The following is a 20,003-nucleotide window of genomic DNA, read 5'->3' as shown; positions in this document are numbered from 1 at the left end:
ACTCCCCAGGCAGCCGCAATGGCCGGAGCTGAGCCAATCCGAAGCCAGGAGCCTCTTTCAGGTCTCCCACGCGGGTGCAGGGTCCCAAAGCTTTGGGCCATCCTCCACTGCTTTCCCGGGCCACAGGCAGGGAGCTGGAAGGGAAGCGGGGCTGCCGGGATAAGAACCGGCGCCCATATGGGATCCCGGGCGTGCAAGGTGAGGACCTTAACCACTTGCGCCACCACGCCGGGCCCAAGGACTATTTTTTAAATAGTAAAAAATATACATATATATTTAAAACTCACTCATTCTTTTATTTTGCTTTTCATTTACCTCACTTTTTCTCTCAAATATAAAAAAGAGAAGTAATAATGCTACCTCTCAAGTGCAAAGAGGTCATACACTAAAATACAAACAAGTCTTTCTGGAGCAGAAATATTGAAAATATTTTCATATCAAAATAAGCATAAGTTGGGGATGGCATGGCAGCCTAGTGGCTAAAGTCCTCGCCTTGATCGCACCAGTTCTAATTCTGGCAGCCCCACTTCCCATCCAGCTCCCTGCTTGTGGCCTGGGAAAGCAGTCGAGGACAACCCAAAGTCTTTGGATCCTGCACTTGTTTGGGAGACCTGGAAGAGCTCCTGGCTCCTGGCTTCAGATGTGCTCAGCTCCATCCAATGCAGTCGTTTGGGGAATGAACCATCAGAAGGAAGATCTTCCTCTCTATCTCTCTTCCTCTCTGTATATCCCACCTTCCAATAAAAATAAATAAATCTTAAAAAAAAAAAAAAATCCCAAAGCATAAGGCATTGAAGAGCGATCCAGGAAAACACAAGCAAAACCCAAAGATGAAGGTATCTCCTAGTTAGAAAGAAAAACAACACTGATGTTTCAGGAATTTTTTACCTGTTTTCATGAATCCTGGGTGCTCAGCAATATTAGAGCTATTCAGAAGCTTCACAGCTTTTCGGTAATTTCCCCTTAAGTACTCAAAATTGCTTTTAAGAAACAGAGAGGGTGCCGACTGCAAAGAAAACACAGAAATTAGTTATTGTTTGCTTTTAGATGCAAGATTGAAGTTATACTGTTTCACTGGAATGTGTCCAGGAGGATAAATATGTCAGCTAAGTCATGGCCACAAATACTACAGTCTCCAAATTCTCCATGAGCTCACAATCTAAAAATGAAACCTATTAGAGAGCAGGTCTTAGAAAGAATTACTAAGGGTGCACCCCCTTCAACTCTAGAAAAACATTTTAAGAAGGAGCAACATACATGCCCAAGAACACAGCTGCAGAGCACAGACTGCCTTCACACGTTACAAAACCAACTGGAAGCCAATTTGAAAGTACAAACTGGTTCTTTCATTAGAATGGCTGCGAGACTCCAGTGAGCTGCCTTACATCTTAGGATATAGACACAACTTCCATCAGAACCCTAGTGACCAAACACTCTTCCAACTAGGAAATCACAGCCATTCCATGAACGGGAGAACTTCCCAACAGAACGCCCATCTGTGGCTGCCAATCTGTTCAGCAGTGCTAAGACTCCTTGTAGGAGTCAAGCCTTTTCCATTGTCTCTTCTCTATGATTCTGGCCTCCCTGAAGGCAAGAATTATCTTACAACTCAAAAAAGGTGTAGAAATCGCTGGCTTGCTGCTCTTTTGATTTAGCTTTATGTCTAAGCTAAAACCATTATTCTCAAAAATTAAAAAAAAAAAAAAGAGGGGGGGGAATCTGGCACAATAGCTTTGCCTGGCATCCACTGGGATTCCATATGCGCGCCAGTTCATATCCCGGCTGCTCCAGGTCCCTTCCAGCTCCACGCCTGTGTCCTGGGGAAGCAGTCAAAAACAGCCCAAAGCCTTGGGAGCCTGCACTGCATGGCAGACCAGAAGAAGCACCTGGACTCTGGGTTTGGATCTGCTCAGCTCCTGCTGCTGCAACCACTTGGGGAGTGAATCAGTGGATGGAAGATTTTCCTCTCTGTCTCTCCTCTCTATATATCTGACTTTCCAATAAAGAAATAAAAATAAATGTTTTTTTAAAAAGTCATTGCAGTCAGAGCCAGTGGCTCGTCTGGATCCTGCCTGACATTTCCAGCTATTTCTCCTCATGACTTTATACTCTTAGAATTGGAAAGCATCAAGATTGCTCATGATCCAGTTTCTTCCCCGTATCATCTTCAAAATTATTTATCAATGGAAGATGAAACTGGAATGAGTGGAAAGAAGAAGTATTTATATCTCAAATATTTTAGTATTCTTCAAATCAAAGCTATTGTCAAGTAAAAAAAATCAGCTTGTGACTATAATTTGACTATTAAACTTTTAATGTTTTTGAGTACAATGTCGAAACACTCTAAAGTAACCTACATACATAATAATAGAAAAATATTTTAACTGAATTAGAATAAAACATCACACTTAGCAGCGAAAAGAATTTATAGGCTACATTTAGAGGAGACAGGCCTCCTAAGCAAAAACAAACAAACAAATAAATAAATAAAATGCTCTGCGAGGAGCAGATGTTTTTCTAGCACAACTCCTTACGGGAGCGCCTGGATTTGAGTCCCAGTTCCGGTTCCAGACGCCAGCGTGCTGCCAATGTAGACGGTGGGAGGCGGCCACGATGGCAGACCCAGTTCCGGTTGCTCTGGGCACCTGGAGGGGAACGTGCAGCTGGGAGCTGCCTCTCTCTGCCTCTCAGAGAAATCACAACTGTGAATTACGGGCACAGTCGACAACTACAGACACAGCAGGAGCACTATTTTTCAGTTTTGTAATAAAAAGATGTTTTTTTTCCTGCTAGTATAAATAGTAAAAAATATACATATATATTTAAAACTGACAAACTTTCACAGGCTAAGAGCAGCAAACTGAAAAACCAAAGTCCAGGAGAAACTTACATTTCCAGCCGTGTTCATGACCGACTTGATCTCCCTCTTGCAGGCTTTCAAGGACTTCATCTGGATGTAAGCTCTTACTTTGTACTGTCAAAGGGAAAGCTGAGTACGTAAGAACTGCACCAGATTTATGCATGTGCCAAGTTTTATCTTCTAGTTAATGAAACAAACCCAGGCTATTCACCACATAATCATGCCAGCTGACAACAAACGCAAGTCTTAAATTATCACACTTTATTTTGATTATAGTATTGGGATATATACTACAAAAGACCTTGGGCTATATTCTACCAAAAATAGGTAGAATGAAGTGTGTATTTAGGTTCCAAAGAGTCTATCAACCCTTTTCTGTACTTGGTTAATCAAGCCTGAGCTAGAAAATTCCACAGACACTTTGCCATTTATTATATTCCCAGGCTCCTAAACAATAATACTTCAAAGTCAAATAAATATGCATGCCTTGAGTTATTTACTGCTTGTAGTAATTTAGTACTTCATTATTCATGAATATATGGCTTCCCTTCAAAATGTACGTTACCTGATGTATCTTTGACTTCGCAGCTTCTATCAGAGCGCCGCTCTCAGCTTTATGGTTTGATCCGTCTTTGTTGCTATTATTACCTGTCTAAAAGGAGGTAAAACATCATCAGTCAAAAGTGAGGATTTTCTGGATAATTTACATCAGTGCTTTCCAAGGGAGCTAATCTCAGTCACCTCAGGGGCAGTTCAGAGCACACCACCTCAGGTCTGTCCCCAGAGGTTCAGGTTCAGCCATCTGGGGGGGGACGCGCAGGCACTTAGCACAAGGGGACCGGGAGCATGCAGACACACTTGTCTGAACCAACACAACTACTACTCGGGTTATCTTTCTAAAACCCAGAACAGATCTCATCACTACCTTTCATTCCCTGGCTTACTCCCCAAAAGGTCGTAACCTGCAGGGCTGCGCCAGGCTCAGGCCAGGCTCAAGGCAGCAGCCTGAATTCCATCAGGGTCTCTCACATGGGTGACAGGCGTCCAACCATTTGGCTCATCTTCTGTACTTCCCCAGGCAGATCAGCAGGAAGCTGAATCGCAAGTGGAACAGCTGGGACTTGAACTGCTCCTCCTATGAGATGCTGACATCACAGGTGGCAGTTTGCAGTATCACAAAGTTGGGCCTCTTTCTTTTTTTTTAAGATTTATTTTTTTTCGTTGAAAGGCAGAGTTTCAGAGAGAGAGAGGGAGAACCTCCATATGCTGGTTCCTTGCCTAATAGGTGCAACAGGTGGAGCTAAGCCGATCTGAAACCAGGCGCCTGAAGCTTCTTCCAGGTCTCTCACGTGGACGCAGGGGCCCAAGCACTTGACTTCTCCCCTGCTGATTTCCCAGGTCATGAGCAGGGAGTTGGATCAGAAGTGGAGCAGCCAGCACACAAACTGGTACCATACGGAATGCCAGCGTGACAGGAGGAAGCTTAGCCTATTATGTCATGGCACTAGTTTCCTAATCTTAATTTTCTAGTTAAGTATTCAAACATCTTCAAGCATGAGCCACCCATACATAGTCAACACCAGGTCACGCTGTTGGCAACTACAGTGCTCAAGTTCTGCACATGTGACCACAATGCCCATGTGGGATGCTAGTGCTGCAGGTGGAGGCTTAGCCCAGTAGGCCACAGCACCAATCCATTGAAATAGTTATCCTTAAGTGAAAGAAGTCAGATGCCACAGAACACATATTACATGATGCTGCTTCCATGAAATGCCCAGAATGGGCAATCCCCAGAGACTAAATACAGACTAGCAGGGGTGGACATTCAGCGCAGCCGTTAGGATGCTACCGGGGACCACTGCATCCCACACTGGAGAGGCTGCTTTGGCTCCCAGCTCTGCTTCCCAATCCTGCTTCCTACTGCTGCAATCTGAGAGGCAACAAGTCATGGCTCGTAGGGAAGGCTATCCCCCATGCGAGAGACTCGGATGAGGGTCTAGGCTGCAGGTTTCAGTCTGGCCTGTCGCTAGCTGTTGTGGGCAATTAGGAAGTGAATTAGTGAATGGAAGACCTCTTTGGCTCTCTCTACTTTTCAAAGAAAATGAAAAAAAAAAAAAAAAAAAAAAAAAACAGGCTAGTGGGGAGTGACTGCTACTAACGCACTGGGGTCTCCTTGGGTAGAAGGGATGTTCTGCAATTCATTAGTGGTGATAATTAGAAGCTCTGTGATGGCACCGAAACAACACTGGACAGTTTGAAACAAGGAAGCTTATGAAATTTGAATGATATCCCAATGAAGCTTTTAAAATACTACTTTGCAATAACCACAAACATCAATCGTAGTGTTCACTCTGACCTCCTGGGGGAACTCACCTCATTCTTTCCATTTTTATTGTTGCTGCCCTGGGAAATCATTTTTTCCAGCACCGCAAGAAGATGCAAAGCTTTCTCAGCTTGGTAGGTTAATATGTACAGGTCTACAAGCAAAAAACAGACGGCCTGGGCGAATTTTTCTTCTGCAAGAAAAAGGCAAGACAAAAGTTACACTTCAAAGGAGGCACCCGTTCCCGCGCACACCCACGTGGAGAACACAGCTGGGAAGAGCGCAGCTCAGTCTCCACTCAGACGCGCCCACGGCACCTGGAGCCACACAGGGAGCCGCAGGCTTCGCTCTGGCTGCCCAGTCCAGTGATGGCAGCATCTGTAATGAAGGGTATGACATCAGGTGGCAGCGGATCTGCATCCCAGCACTTACTCTGCTGCTTACTGGATGTGTGGTGTTTGGAAAGCACTTGCCACGTGAGACCTCAGTTGGCTGATCTGTACAATCAGGAGCCCACCTGAGCTGCCTGAAGGCAGGGGGTGGACCAGAGGCCCTCTCAGGGCTCACCTCTAACTGCACAAAGGCTCATGATGCTAGGAAACAGACTGCCACAAAGACAGAAAAGCAAACACTCTGATGACAGGCACAGGAGTCATAAGGTGCTGCTTGGAGCGCATCAGAAAATTGAGGCTGCCAAGAAGGAAATGCAGACACGAGGCCTTCAGAGGCAGAAGCGCCAAAGAGGAGAAAGGCACCCTGGTGAAGGACCGCCCTAAAGGGCAGCTGCTTTAATCTAGAACTGGACATGTCCCAAGTTGCTTTTTCTCTCCCAAACAGTGCTGCTGGCCACGGGGTCTTCTGCATATGCCATCCCTCAGGGACTGGTCACCTGTCCTCACTGACAACCACATTCCGTGCCCTCATTTTTCCTCTGCCCTCACTCTGCATACCACTCCCATTTGAGGCTAATACAGAGAACCTAGTTAAAATAACCAAAAACTAACCAAGTTCTACACTGTCTGCTCCAGAGTACTCATGTAAAAACACAGCAAGCCACTGCGTGCCCCCCTAACATGGCAAACATTCCATCCTTAAGGTGCAGAGGAGGAAAGGGAGCCGGTACACAAGGTGCTGTTCCGACCTCAAAAGCAAAGAAAACACAGCCAAGTCAGAACGTCTTCACCACTTTCCAGCCGTGTTTCTGACGGACGCCTTCAAAACCTGGGAAGAGATGCTGAAAGAAAACCTGCATTCATCTGAAGGTCAAAAATTTTTTTTTATCTTTCTAACCATTAAGAGCAAACATTAGAAAAAAATGACTGCTCTGCAATGCTAGGTGAAAGTACAGGAAAGCCCCCCACCACGCCACCAGGAGCTGTGAGGAAGCTCCTGGCCCGACAGAGGACCTACCGAAAGGTTCTATGAACTGGTAAAGCTTCTCGCCAACGGAGATGGCTTCCGTGTACTGCCGCAGGTGGTACAGAATGACAGCCTGGTTATAGTAGAGCACGCTGTTCTCTACGTCATCCAAGCCATCCATCTCTTCCACAGCTGAGTGCACCTGCAGAATGACCAGCAGAGACTGTTCTAACATCAGAAGGGAAGAAGGAGCAGAGGTGAGGTAGCCCACACCCAACGGCAGCCCAGGGCCAGCGCTGCCTCCTCTGCACGAGCCCCTGCTTCCACAGGACCGCTGGATCTCACTCTCACTTTTTTTTTTCTTTTTTGTAAGATTTATTTTTATTGGAAAGGCAGATATAGAGAGGAGGAGAGACAGAGAGGAAGATCTTCCGTCCGATAATTCACTCCCCAAGTGATCGCAATGGCCAGAGCTAAGCCAATCCAAAGCCAGGAGCTAGCTCTTCCGGGTTTCCCACGTGGGTGCAGGGTCCCAAGGCTTTGGGCCGTTCTCCATTGCTTTCCCAGGCCACAAGCAGGGAGCTGGGTGGGAAGTGGGGCTGCTGGGATTAGAATGGGTGCCCATATAGGATCCCGGCATGATTAAGTTGAGGACTTTAGCCACGAGGTCCTCTCTGTCTCTCCTCTCTGTTTATCTGGGTTTCCAATAAAAATAAAATAAATCTTTTTTTTAAAGATTTATTTTTATTATTTTTTAATTGGAAAGGCGGATATACAGAGAGGAGAGACAGAGAGGAAGATCTTCCGTCCGATGAGTCACTCCCCAAGTGAGCGCAACGGCCGATGATATGCTGATCCAAAGCCAGGAGACTCTTCCGGGTCTCCCACGCGGGTGCAGGGTCCCAAAGCCTTAGGCTCTCCTCAACTGTCTCCCACGCGGGTGCAGGCTCCCAAAGCTTTGGGCTGTCCTCAACTGCTTTCCCGGGCCACAGGCAGGGAGCTGGATGGGAAGTGGGGCTGCCGGGATTAGAACCGGTGCCCATATGGTATCCCGGGCGTGCAAGGCAAGGACTTAACCACTTGCGCCACTGCGCCGGGCCCAAAAATAAAATAAATCTTTACCAAAAGAAAAAGCTTGGGTGGTACCTATTAAATGCCACGCACAATACAAGCCCATGTTCTTCCTTGTCACTGTAATGATAGCTTCCGCATCTCAGCTTCTCAGCAGGACTCCAGGTAGTCTCATGAGAGGCAAAATGCTATGTGAGGAGTGGGCAGAATTCAAAATGGTCTTTTCCACAAATGCAAGATGTGATATTACACAGCCAGATTCCATTTTGTAAAAGCTCTAGCAAAATTTAAAAATTAACAGTAGCTAACTACTTACTGTGTGCCAGGCCAGCCATATGAAACATTTACAGGCTAGATCCTTCTATACCACTAGGACTGATATATTTCCATTTTATAATTATGAAAATCAGCATAGAATACTACCTTATCCAAGGTTATATGGCTAGAAAATATATTTTCAAGTGCAGTTCCCACACAAAAGATTGTTTTTTGTAAAGCAATAAAAAGCAGAAATTCAACTATCTCATACAAGACAGTGAGAAGCAGCTCTTACAGATTATACTGGAACCCGCACATCTCCAATGATTAGAAGAAAAAGATCCGCAACACTTTACGGTTTAAAGCTAATAACACTTGTTAACACTTTCTCTAAGTCATGGCAAGAGGCTTTTAAACCAGCCGTAATTTCATGTAACACACGAAACTGCAATTCTACCTATATTAAAATGAATCTGTCGCCATTATTAAGACTGCAATAAACTACTGTGCAATACTATATAGTTCATTCCTGAAGAGTAAGATATCCTGCAATCACGCGGCGGAGCTGTGGCACACGTGGCCTTCCCGACCGTGGTTTGGTTAACGGTGAGGAACCTGAGAGTTCAGAACAAGCTGTGATTTGTAATCAGATTCCTGAGACTTGAGTCACCAAAATAATCCAGTAACTACTTAAGCCAGACCAAACCTGCTATTAAGTGATAAAACATTCATGAAGGCAGAAGCAGAAAGACTGCCGCTGCCCTGAAGACACGTGACTGGGGGCTCAGAGGACCCCTAAGACATTAAGTGCCAACAGAAGGCAGGCTTCTTGGTTCTAGAGCAAGTTTGGACCAACTTCTTATTCTAAAAAACATTTCCAAGGCTGACTCTGAAGGAAACAGCCACGGGGAAGCGCAGTGTCACAGGACACACATAAGGTTGAGAAAAATGTCACCTTTCCTTTGGCCCTAGAATTCCATCAGCTGAAGTCCTGGGCAATAACACTGAAGCGACAAATGCAATGCTGTCTTCACGTAAGAACACCAAGGGGTTACAGGGCAGGTTCAGCAGTCAGGTGGTCTAGTTCAAACCCTGCTCCTCCCCCCACTAAGTTGTATAATTAAAAATGATTAGGATTTCTAAACCCTAATTTAAAAACCAGGACAGCAAGTGGCTACCACAGGGCTGAATGTAAGGGTGTTAGGAGATAAGGCGTAAGTGCTTCAAATAGACTCTGATATCCAATAATCAATGAACACTGGCTGGTTCCATTTTTGCTGAAGAATTTTAATAGGGTTTTAAAAAATGACTTAGCAAAAGAATTATGAAAAGCCCGGAGGGATATTTACCTCGAACTGTACCATATTTCAGGCTGACACGTTACAGTGCAGCAGAACCCATGACAACACAACAGGCTTCACGTGCCTTTCAAGAGCCCCTACCGCCATAACGGACAGCACCAGCTGTGGAAGCAGACACAACCCTGGTCCTCCAGCTCTTATTAACGAAGGTCTATGCCTCTCGACAATGCACACAGCCAAGAGCCCTGTTCCTCCAGCGCTTACTAACGAAGGTCTTTGTCTCTCGACAATGCACACAGCCACCCGTGCCCCGGGTGCCTCACTTGCAGCAGCAGACATGGCACAGCATCCCTGTGCCTTGTCAATGAGATGGCACACGAAGCTTCTTGGCAGAGCCTGGGCACAGAGTAACAACAGCCCTCATCTGAAATGCTAGACCCAGACAGCAATCTATGTGGTCATGAACAAGGTGCAGCCAAGTCTCTTCACCTAATTCCACTTCTCAAAAACTCCAAAGCCCATTCAAATGTCATGTTTTTCTACTAAACAACAGAACAGAAACAAAAAAAAATCATACGACATATCTTTCACTCCCTGAATAACTTCACCTAAGCAAATTTAATGCCAATAAATGTTTCACACACACTAGAAATTATATCATTAATATCAATCAAGAAATTAATTTTCCTCAACCAGTCATACTTCACAAGTTCAATTTAAAAAAAAAACATTTTTTAATAGTTAGATTTATTTGCATTATCACCTGATTCTTCAGCTGGTTAAGCGTCTGCCTCAAATTATCTGTTGTTGTTTGGTTACTTTTAAAAAATTCAGCTACTGCTGTGTTCAGAATTATTTTGTAATCGTCTTTGTTGATATCTTGTAGACAGGCAAGGTGCTGCAGACAGGCATCGTAATTTCCAGACTACAAAAAAGCACACACAGATGCAAACATCAGACACGGACTCACACGGCAGTGATAAGGACGACGAGCACGTCCAAGCCAACTTCACTCATTTTTTTTTTAACATTAAAAACTTTAAGATGAAAGTTAGAGTTTCCCTAAAGATGTTAACTGAAGAGACTAGACCAAGCAACACTCATGTCAATTAAGAAACTGTGTTTGAACCTCCCAAGACTGAAACTCTGCCGCCGACAAGTACGCTCTGTAAGATGTAAATACAGATAGATATAACTATGAGTAAGTTGTAATTTCTGGTATTTATACTTTGAATATTCAAGTACCCAACTCCTCTGCTCATATACACCATACTTGTTTTTTTAAAGATTTATTTTTATTATTTTTATTGGAAAGGCGGATATACAGAGAGGAGAGACAGAGAGGAAGATCTTCTGTCCGATGATTCACTCCCCAAGTGAGCGCAACGGCCGATGCTATGCTGATCCGAAGCCAGGAGCCTCTTCCGGGTCTCCCACATGGGTGCAGGGTCCCAAAGCTTTGGGCCGTCCTCGACTGCTTTCCCGGGCCACAGGCAGGGAGCTGGAAGGGAAGTGGGGCTGCCAGGATTAGAACCGGCGCTCATATGGGATCCCGGGTGTGCAAGGCGAGGACCTTAACCACTTGCGCCACCGTGCTGGGCCCAATACATGCATCCTTGATAATCACATAAAATCTTCTTTCATATCATTTAATGTCAGGAAAGCTAAAATTGTGACAGTAACTTTTTTTTCCCTAATCAATTCCTTTTTTTTTTATTCATTTGTTTATTTGAAAAACTTTGTGGCACAAAAAAATTAAGAGAGTGATCCTCTGATGGTTCAACTCCCCAAATGCCTGAACAGCCTGAACCAGGTGGGAGCCAGGAGCCAGGAACTCCACCTGGATCCCAGGCACTGCGATGTGGAATGCAGGCGACCCAAGCGGCAGCACCACAACACCCACCCACGCTTAGAGGAGCGTGTTAAAGTACATTCAAGACCAACTGAACAGAGCAGGAATGAAGGATCCATCTACACATGTACGAGTCTGCATCTAAGACTTAAAGACACACCAGGCGCAGGCGCAGAGCCAGCTAAGACATCCCTCCTCCTCCCAGAGGCTCCTGACTCCAGGTTTCCATCAGAGCCCACCTTGAGAGGCAGCAATGATGGTCCAAGCAACTGAGTTTCCAGTTTCTGGTTCTTTCCATCAGCCGCAGCCACCGAAGACACTTGGGGAACAAACAACACGTGGAACCTTTCTGTTTTGTCTCCCCTCCCTGTCTCTTGCTTTCTCAGATAAATAAATAAAAATTGAAAAACAAACAAAAAAGCCAAAAGAGAGAGAAGCAGTTTCTTACTGTGAACGCTTGGTAGGCATTGGTGGAGAACTCCTTCTCTTGATCCGTGAGGCCAGACGACTGACCCGGCCCTTCATGCTTCTCTGCCCCCTGATCTGCAAGCACACAAGTTACATAGTTTTTTTAGACACAAATCTGTATGGTTAATTTGTCCCTAGAGCCCCTAGGGTCTTCTTCCTTAGGAAGTTGCCAGAACTGAAGCACTCTCAGTTGGGACTGATAAGTGTTACAAATGAGGAAGCAAACCTGGAAACTTTGAAAGGTTTCTGTCAAGGTGAAGAAAGATGAGAAGCCAGCCACACACACTTGGAATGGGGCATTCGAGCTGAGGATGCACACTCTCAGTATTACACCTGCCACCCGGCAAGATGCAGAGCCCACACACATACAGGAAACGGTCCCGGGCCCTGGACACACAAGGACATAAAGCTACAGCATCTTCCAGGGATTCCTAAGCCTTGGCATGCGGTGATGTCACGTGAGCAAAAGAAACCCAGCTCTCAAAACCACGCTCCATGGAGACAACAGGATGCTTATTCAGTTCTCAGAAAGGCCAAGCTCGCCTTTGTAAAGTAACATACGAGTCACCAGAAAGCGTTCAGCCCTTTCTACGTGCGTTCACTGCTTTGACAGTGATAAAACCTGGAGGCAGGCAGAGGAACAGCGCCGATCCTAGCCACGCCGCCTCCAAACTCAGGACACCTGTGTGGTGACATCTCCTGCCTTCCCCAAGGTGCGTTTCAACATGCAAGCTGTTAGTCCTTATTAACACTCTTTAGGAATTGAAAACATCTTTTTGCGACCACTCGTGCTGCAAACTTTCAGTGTTGAAAATTGTCATACCTTAAGGGAAAATGGAAAGGGTCTACAATCCACTTTGATTTCTGCTTCACTTGGATTAATCCTTTTTCATTTTAAACTTTTAATTGTAAGAGAATCACAGAATCACAACGGTTTTCAGACATAATGCAGAGTCGCCGTGTATCCCTCACCCAGTTTGCCCAGTGTAACACCTTCCAGCACCAGAGCACAGAGATGTAGGCGAGATGCGCATTCCCACTGACAAAGGAAAGTACAAAGGAACTCTTTTGTACTTTCACAGCCACATAACACTTCCTCCCCTCCTACTTGTAGTTCCCACTAATTTGCTCCCTCCCCCCTGCAAGTTAACAGTCCTATCATTTCGTGAACGTCATATAAATGGAGACTCCCATTTGGTAACATGTTTGTACATGTGTTTTTATTGCTCGCTACATCTAGAGTGTTCCTTAAGTCACTTGAAGTTTATAGCATTTAACCCCTCAATTCCTCAGCACTAAGGCTAAGGGTAGTCTCCTACATAAACAAGGTAAATGATTACACTAAGAAAAGCAAGCAGGAAACTGGACTGGAAGTGAAGTAGCCAGGACAAGAATCAGTGCCCTAATGGGATGTGGGTGCCGCAGGGAGAGGCCTAGCCTACTGTGCCATGGTGCCAGCCCCTAAGAAAACTGTTACAGCTTTGTTTTTGCTTTCTCAATCCAGTCTCACATATTTCCCCCTGGCTGTTAGGTAACTTTAGTTTCTTTTACTACAGAAGCCCTCCTTGCCTTTTTTACTTACTAGGTCATGGCGTTTTTAATTAAAGTCTGGGTCAGAAGCAGGAGTCAGGACGTGACCTCACCCCAATGTAAAAATTCTCACGGCTGATTTGTATACTTCCCAACTTTCTCACAAAGAATGAGTATTCATGTTTGTCATCAGTTTAAAAATGTTTTAAATGTTCATTAATTAAAACTGTTGGCGCCTTACCAGATAGAGACTGCACATAATTCCACAAAGTGTCTTTATTTGTCCAAAAGTAATCTCCGTTGCCAATTGACAGAGTGTATGACCGCTCATCCAAAAGCTTGACTTTCCTTTTGCTCTGGCCCACCGAGCAGGGCTGACCTTCCGGGCGAACAGAGCCCTTTGTCCCACACACCTTGACATTCTTTAAGCCAACGGGCTTCATTTGTAACCAGGTAATTGCTTTCTGGTTTGAATCAAGTAGAGAAGAAATGCACTGCTTTGTTAAGGCCGTGAAAAGTCAGTTAACTGAAGCCCAGACACATTCCAACACAGAATGTTAACAATTCAAATCTGATTGGAGGACGACTACTGGCTCAAGTGCCAATGATGTTCCAGGAAAGAGAATATCCCCAAATAATATGGAATACTGAAAAGCCTAAGGAGGGAGTGTTTGGCCTACAGGTTAAGACCTGCACATCTCACATGGTTTAATTTCCACTTCTAGCTCCTGATTCGGGCTTTCTGCTAACGCACCCTTCGGACCACCCGGGGAAGCAGCAGTGATGGCTCCAGTGATTGGAGTCAACTCCCGGGGAGACGCAGGCTCGCAGCCTTGGTGACAGCCCAGCCCGGGTCATTATGGACATTCCAGCAGGGAACACTCTCAGAAAAGTCCTAGGAAATGAGTTGCTAGAACCACAAAAGTACCAATGACACCTCTGTGGAACAAAGCTTAAAACAAGAATGATGTCACTTTGAAACTTCACAGAAGGTTCAACTAGCCAACCCTCTGTCTGTATACACTGGAATCACAAACAGGTGGTGGTTTGTGTCCCAGCAGCTCCGCTTGCCATCCAGCTCCCTGCCTGTGGTCTGGGAAAGCAGACGGCCCAAAGCCTTGGGACCCTGCACCCATATGAGATCTGGGAAGAGGCTCCAGGCTCCTGGCTTCAAATCGGCTCAGCTCCGGCCGTTACGGCCACTTCGGGAGTGGCTCAGTGGATGGAAGATCTTCTTCTCTGTCTCCCCTCCTCTTTGTATATCTGACTTTCCAATAAAAATGAACAAATCTTTTTTTAAAAGAAGGTTATCATCCAGAAATCAGAAAAAAAAATAATGCTGTTAAGGATGTGGGGGAAAAGGTTCTCTAACACACTGTTAGTGGGAATGTAAACTTGTACAACCAAGGCAAAGACAATATTGAGATCACTAAAAAGTCTGAAAATAGTCTACCATATGACCCAGCCATCCCAATCCTGGAAATTACCAGCATATGAAAAAGTTATCTGCACCCTCATGTTTTAGCAGTTATAGCCACAATAGCTAAGATTTAGAATCAACTCCGATGTCCATCAAAAAGTGACGGGTTACAGAAAATATGGCATATGTGTAAGACAGAACCCCACTCAGCTATAACAAGGATGAAATCCTGTACAACCCAGATGGAAGCAGCTGGAGGCCACAAAAATTAGAAAGATAATTCAGATCCCAAAAGACCAATCACATTTTGATTTGTAGACATAGAGTACAAAATAATGTACGTGAGCGGAGCTGTCATGCGAGACACAGTTATTGCCCACAGTATTTCTTCTCTTGCAGAATAGCGGTCTTTCCTTCGTTAGATTATTTAGTGGAGGTCTAAGCCTATGACTACAAAATGAAAGTATGTTATCACAAAAAATTAAAAGCAAAAAGAAGAAAGAAAGTCAGAGGGAAAAAAAACAGAGGGATGGAGGAAGTTGGATGGGAGGGAAGAATCGTTATGGGGTTAAAGTGACATACATGGGGCTGTGCAAAAGGCTTAATAGGTTAGGCCTCCTTCTGTGGCGCCGCCTCCAAGTGGGCATTAGTTGGGGTCCCAGCTGCTCTACTTTCAATTCAGTTCCCTGCTGGTGTACTCAGGAAAGCAGTGAAGAATGGCCCATGTCTTTGGGCCCCTGCACCCATATGGGCGACTCAGAGGAAGCTCTGGGCTCCTTGGTTTCAGACCAGCCCAGTTCCAGCCATTTTGACCATATGGACGGTGAACCAGAGGATGGGGGCTCGCTCCCTATGTTTCTCTCTGTAAATGTGCCTTTCAAATAAAAATGTTGAAAAAAAAAAAAAAAGAAAAAACCCCAAACCTAAGAACAGATAAAAATACATATTTAAGACATATATTTTTGGGTCTGGTGTAACAATTCAACTGGCTAATCCTCCACCCCCAAGCATGGCATCCCATCTGGGTGCCAGTTTGTGTCCTAGCCGCTCCACTTCTGAGCTGGAAGAAGCTCATTTTTCCCCACATCAGGGTCTGCACAGTGACAAGTAACTGTTACCGTTCTTGAGTGTTGACACAGTTGGACAGCAAAGAATGGTGCAGCCATCCCTCCACCCCCAACCGGGACACAGGAGGAAAGACTTAAGCATTTGTCTCATCCACCTCCCTCTCCTGGCCCTCTCCACCACAGTCAGAGCTCCACATTGGTTGCAACTCCCCCCCCCCCATGTAATCAATACTGAAACAATTTTGGGGAACTAACTGGAGTCCTGAAGAACTACATCAACGCGTTCCAACCACAGTGCCCCGGGTAGCTAGTTGCCTTCCACCAGGCCCTGCCTTTATTTATTTTGAAGAAGTGAGTCAAATGTAACAGCAAACTCTCATCTAGCTGATTTGCTTCCCGAACGCCTGCAGAGTTTGGAACTGAAACCAGGAGCCACAAACTCAATCCTGGTCTCTTTTGTGAGAAGCAGGAACCCGGTGACTGTGCCACCAACACTGCCTGCCAAGGTCTGTGAGGCAAGAAGCTGAGCACAGTGGCCGGAACTGGAGCCGGGTGCCGAGCTGAGACATGGCTTACTTCAGCTTTACGCCCAGGACAAATGCCACACGCAGACCCCCTTAGAGGCTGCACCATCTCTCCCATCAACATCAAGGGACCAGACTTTCAGCTCCTGAACACTTGTGGGAACGCCTCAAGCCAACAGTCAGTCATTTCTGATGTAGAGTTGGATGGGCCGAGACACAAAACTCAGTGGGAAAGATAGCAAAGAAGCTCACGACCTGCAATAAAGAGGAGGTACAGGATGCTCCAAATCAGGACGGCCGGAAGTTTACAGGCAGGACAATGACATGACCCAACGAGGGCTTCACAACTTAAAAAAGGCAGCAGTGATAATGCAATGGACAGGAACAGAAAAAAATCATACCAGTCTAATTTACTTGTGAAACATATACATACTAAGAGACACAAAGTAGAACTACAATAGCTGAAATGCAGACAAGGATATAAGACAATATCTATTGGTCCATTTTCAAAAATGTTTGTTGACTGGCTTACACACATAGCAAAATTCGTTAGGTCAACAGGATGCTAAGGAGTAGCCAATTCACAAGAGGAAATTCTAGAGAAGGAAGGAGGAAGGTAACTGTAACTTGGGTCCTGGATGGGAAGATTGTAGACCCCAAGTACTCAGCCAATGAGGAACCGGGGGAGGAGCCTGTGGCTGGGAAGATGGTACATCCCAAGGACTCAGCCAGTGAGGGACTGGGGGAGGAGCCTGCGTGCTGGGTTCAACTGCATCGAGTTTGCCTGCTCATCAGACACAGGTTGTTACAAAGCTGAAAGGCCTAGCTTGCACTGCAGTTCCTGAGCCAAGCTATGTCCGCACAGGTGAAGACATTTTCCACAAACTAAGGAACTCATCTGGGACCTGCGTGCCCAGGTGCTGTGGGACTCCGACAGAAGGGTACTTCTGTGTGCCCCACCTACTCTGAAGGCCACAGAGGAGCTTGAGTCTAACTTGGAAGAAACTGAAGGTGACACAGAAAAAAGCAGACACCACGGCAAGAGACAGCCTCATGCGTGAGTACAGCCTTGGTTGGTTGGGTGTTTCTGAAGGTCAAGTTTGCGTGACTGACACATACCCGACATATAAACGCAGCGTGGAGTCCTGATCCACATCTTGTTTTCCTTTGAAGGAACTAGCCAGAGACAAAGTGGGGACACTACTGTGCAAGAAACCTCCACTTTGTTGGAGAGCAGAGTTTGAGATCACAGGGAAACTTGAGATAGTGTGTCAGCAAACAGGGCACAAGGGAAAGAAAACAGTGGAAAATAGTTAAGAACTCTAGACCCCACATTGGTCCCATCAATGTGATGGCTCAAGTGGCTAATCTTCCCCCTTGCAAACACCATGATCCCACACAGGCACTGGTTTGTATTCTGGCTGCTCCACTTCCCATCCAGCTCCCAAAGCCTTGGGATCCTGCACCTGTGTGGGAGACCCAGAAGAAGCTCCTAGCTTCAGATCCAGCTGTTGTGGCCACCTGGGGAGTGAACTAGTAGATGGAAGACCTCTCTCCTTTTTTCTGTAAATCTGTCCTTGCAATAAAAATAAATAAATCTAAAAAAATAATAACAAAAAGGCCTCGGAAAGGAAGCAACCAATGACGGGTCCCTCTGCCATCCCTGAACGAGGACAATGTTGGGGTCCTGGGGGACACGCCTCACACCAGGAACAAAGGTAAAAAACGATGAAGTGTGTTATTTGCGTAAAGAACCAATCCATGCATCTTCGGTCTTTTGGCCCAAGCCTGGTTCAGATAAAGACTGGGTGGGCCCAGCTCCAGATCCTGCGCTCTGTAGGTCGGAAAGGACCCCTGGGCGCCCCCTCAGAAAACAGGAGTGCAAGAGGGATCCCTAACTGGGTAAGACAGGGTAAATTGGAGGATCAAAACTGCTCCAAACCAGACTCTAACAACCGGGAGAAAGTTTCTAGAAGACCACCCCATTCCCACTGAGGGGAAGTGTTTGTAACCAGTAAGAGAGGGTTCAATCAAGACACACATTATTAGAACCCTGCAAATATACCGTATAATACTGCAATTCTCCCAGTTAAGAAACCTGATGGGTCCTATAGATTAGTATAGCAAGCGGTACATAGGGAATTAGCAGGACCAGATCTGGAAAGCCTGTTACTTCCAAAGAAATGGGTGCACTTCATGCAAATGGTCATCAAAGGGGACATCCTGTGAGAAGTTACAGGAAACAGACTTGCACATGAAGCTGCTGACCACACACCCCCCAACAAGAAGGAATTACGATTTCCAGTGTAATCACACATATCCCTGGTTTACTAAGGAGGGAAAGGGACTCCAGAGAACCAGGACCCCTTGTCCAGCCACAAACAGGCCAGGTCAGCCCTCAGCCTATACCATCCTCCCATCCATTCCTTCCTACTTCGTAGAGCTTGCTGCGTCAGTCCATTCAGAATTCCGCTCAAAGAACACCCCGGGTGGCCCACTTTCCTGAAACCGCAACATTCCATCACATTGTAACCATGTTCTCCTTTGCTTTTCTTTCAATTTGGAAGGGATCCTCTAATGACTTTTTTCACCAGCACTTATTTTCCGAGGGGCTCCTTTGAATTTCACATTCAAGTTCATTTTGTCACTTACGGACACCAGCACCCACCAAAAACGTACACCACGGGAAAGATCGTATTTTTTCGATTGAATGGAATTGTCTGTAAAATTAAGTCCTGACCACTTCCGAGTCACATAACTCAGGTTCCTTTCAGTCAAACCTAGATACCACAGAGATTTCTTACAGACATCATAGGAGACCCTCCAGAGCTGGGCTGGGATTTCGTATTTCTCAAAGGGGCAGGTTCTAGGAAAGGGGCAGGAGGGCTAATCACGCATAAAGAAAACCAACAAGACAAAGGAGCTATCTTGAGGGACCAGAGGATAAATACAGGCGCTGAACAGATAGGGGATCATGGAGAGACACGCAAACATTTGACGCCCATTTAAGCGCTGCTGGCAAAGTTAATCCCACAGGGCGTCACTTACGGAGGACCGGTCCAGGAGCCCCAACATCCGGCACCGAGCGGGAAGGGCAGCTGGTGGGTGCCAGGGTGACCTTCCAAGGGTCGGCTGCCTTTCCCACTGGAGAGCCACTAGTGCGCGGGGGGCGCACGCTGTCTAGGCCGAGCTACCCGGGAGAGGGCTGGAAGGACGCTTCGCCCCGTACCGGAGTGCACAAAACTCCTGCAGTCGGGGTTCCAAGGCCCCGGCCAGGCACGGCCGAGGCGGAGCGCGGGACCGAGGGAGCCGCACGCCCCGCGCCCAGGCGTCCCCGGGCCCCGCCGCGCGCGCGCGCTCCTCACCTGCGGGCTTGTCTGCAGCCATCTTCCCGCCGCCGCGGCTCGGGGGCTTCCCCGCAGATGGCGTGGCCCCCGACTGCCGGCCCCCAGCCGGCCGGGCCCTGGCCGATGGTCCTCAACTCGCTGACCCACCCCGACAGCGGGCCGCCAGGTTCCGGCCTGCAGAGTGGGCCGACCGCGACGGGTTGAGGAAGTGACGAAGAGCGGGCGCGCGTTGCCTAGCAACGCAGCAGCGTCTCCGCCCCGCGGCAGCCCGGCGCACGGCACTTCCGGCAGCCGGGCCCTGTCCCAACTCTCCGCGCGGCGTGGGAACCGCACAGACCACGCCCCGCCCCACGTTGGCGTCGGCTACGCGCCCCGCCCCCGCCGGACGTGCGCTGAGGGCGGCGGGCGGTGGTTCCTGATGTGACTTAGGCTTCTCAGCTTTTCTTTATTAAAAGGCATCGTGGTGTTCCCAGCACTGTAGCCTGGTGGTTAAATCCTCACCTTGCAACGGCCGGTTCGTGTCCCGGCTGCTCCACTTCCCATCCAGCTCCCTGCTAGGATGGCCTAGGAAAGCAGTCGAGGACGTCCCAAAACCTTCAGTCTCTGCACCCATGTGGAAAACC

General features: G+C 46.8%; 1 protein-coding gene across 8 annotated transcripts in view; it reads right to left on the bottom strand.

Annotated features, from left to right (window-relative positions):
• The window catches only part of CNOT10 (CCR4-NOT transcription complex subunit 10), a 50,714-nt gene extending 31,163 nt beyond the window's left edge, over window positions 1-19,551 (bottom strand). For 6 of the 8 annotated variants that reach the window (XM_040964044.1, XM_040964064.1, XM_040964047.1 and 3 more), the window contains exons 1-8: window positions 19,399-19,551; window positions 11,473-11,567; window positions 9,936-10,097; window positions 6,594-6,744; window positions 5,234-5,376; window positions 3,426-3,512; window positions 2,891-2,974; window positions 889-1,006 (exon numbers count right to left, since the gene is read on the bottom strand). In XM_040964044.1, the coding sequence (XP_040819978.1) occupies window positions 889-1,006; window positions 2,891-2,974; window positions 3,426-3,512; window positions 5,234-5,376; window positions 6,594-6,744; window positions 9,936-10,097; window positions 11,473-11,567; window positions 19,399-19,420 (862 nt within the window). In that variant the 5' untranslated portion in view covers window positions 19,421-19,551. Of the gene's footprint in view, window positions 1-888; window positions 1,007-2,890; window positions 2,975-3,425; window positions 3,513-5,233; window positions 5,377-6,593; window positions 6,745-9,935; window positions 10,098-11,472; window positions 11,568-13,263; window positions 13,590-19,398 lie in introns of those variants that run through there. The other 2 variants (XM_040964055.1, XM_040964038.1) reach the window with 2 other exon arrangements.
• Window positions 19,552-20,003: the final 452 nt, after the last annotated feature.

This window comes from Ochotona curzoniae, unplaced genomic scaffold (genome assembly GCF_017591425.1).
Source record: "Ochotona curzoniae isolate NIBS_2020 unplaced genomic scaffold, NIBS_Ocur_1.0 contig_1302, whole genome shotgun sequence".
Classification (NCBI taxonomy): Eukaryota; Metazoa; Chordata; class Mammalia; order Lagomorpha; family Ochotonidae; genus Ochotona; species Ochotona curzoniae.
This window is presented reverse-complemented; position numbering and strand designations above follow the sequence as displayed.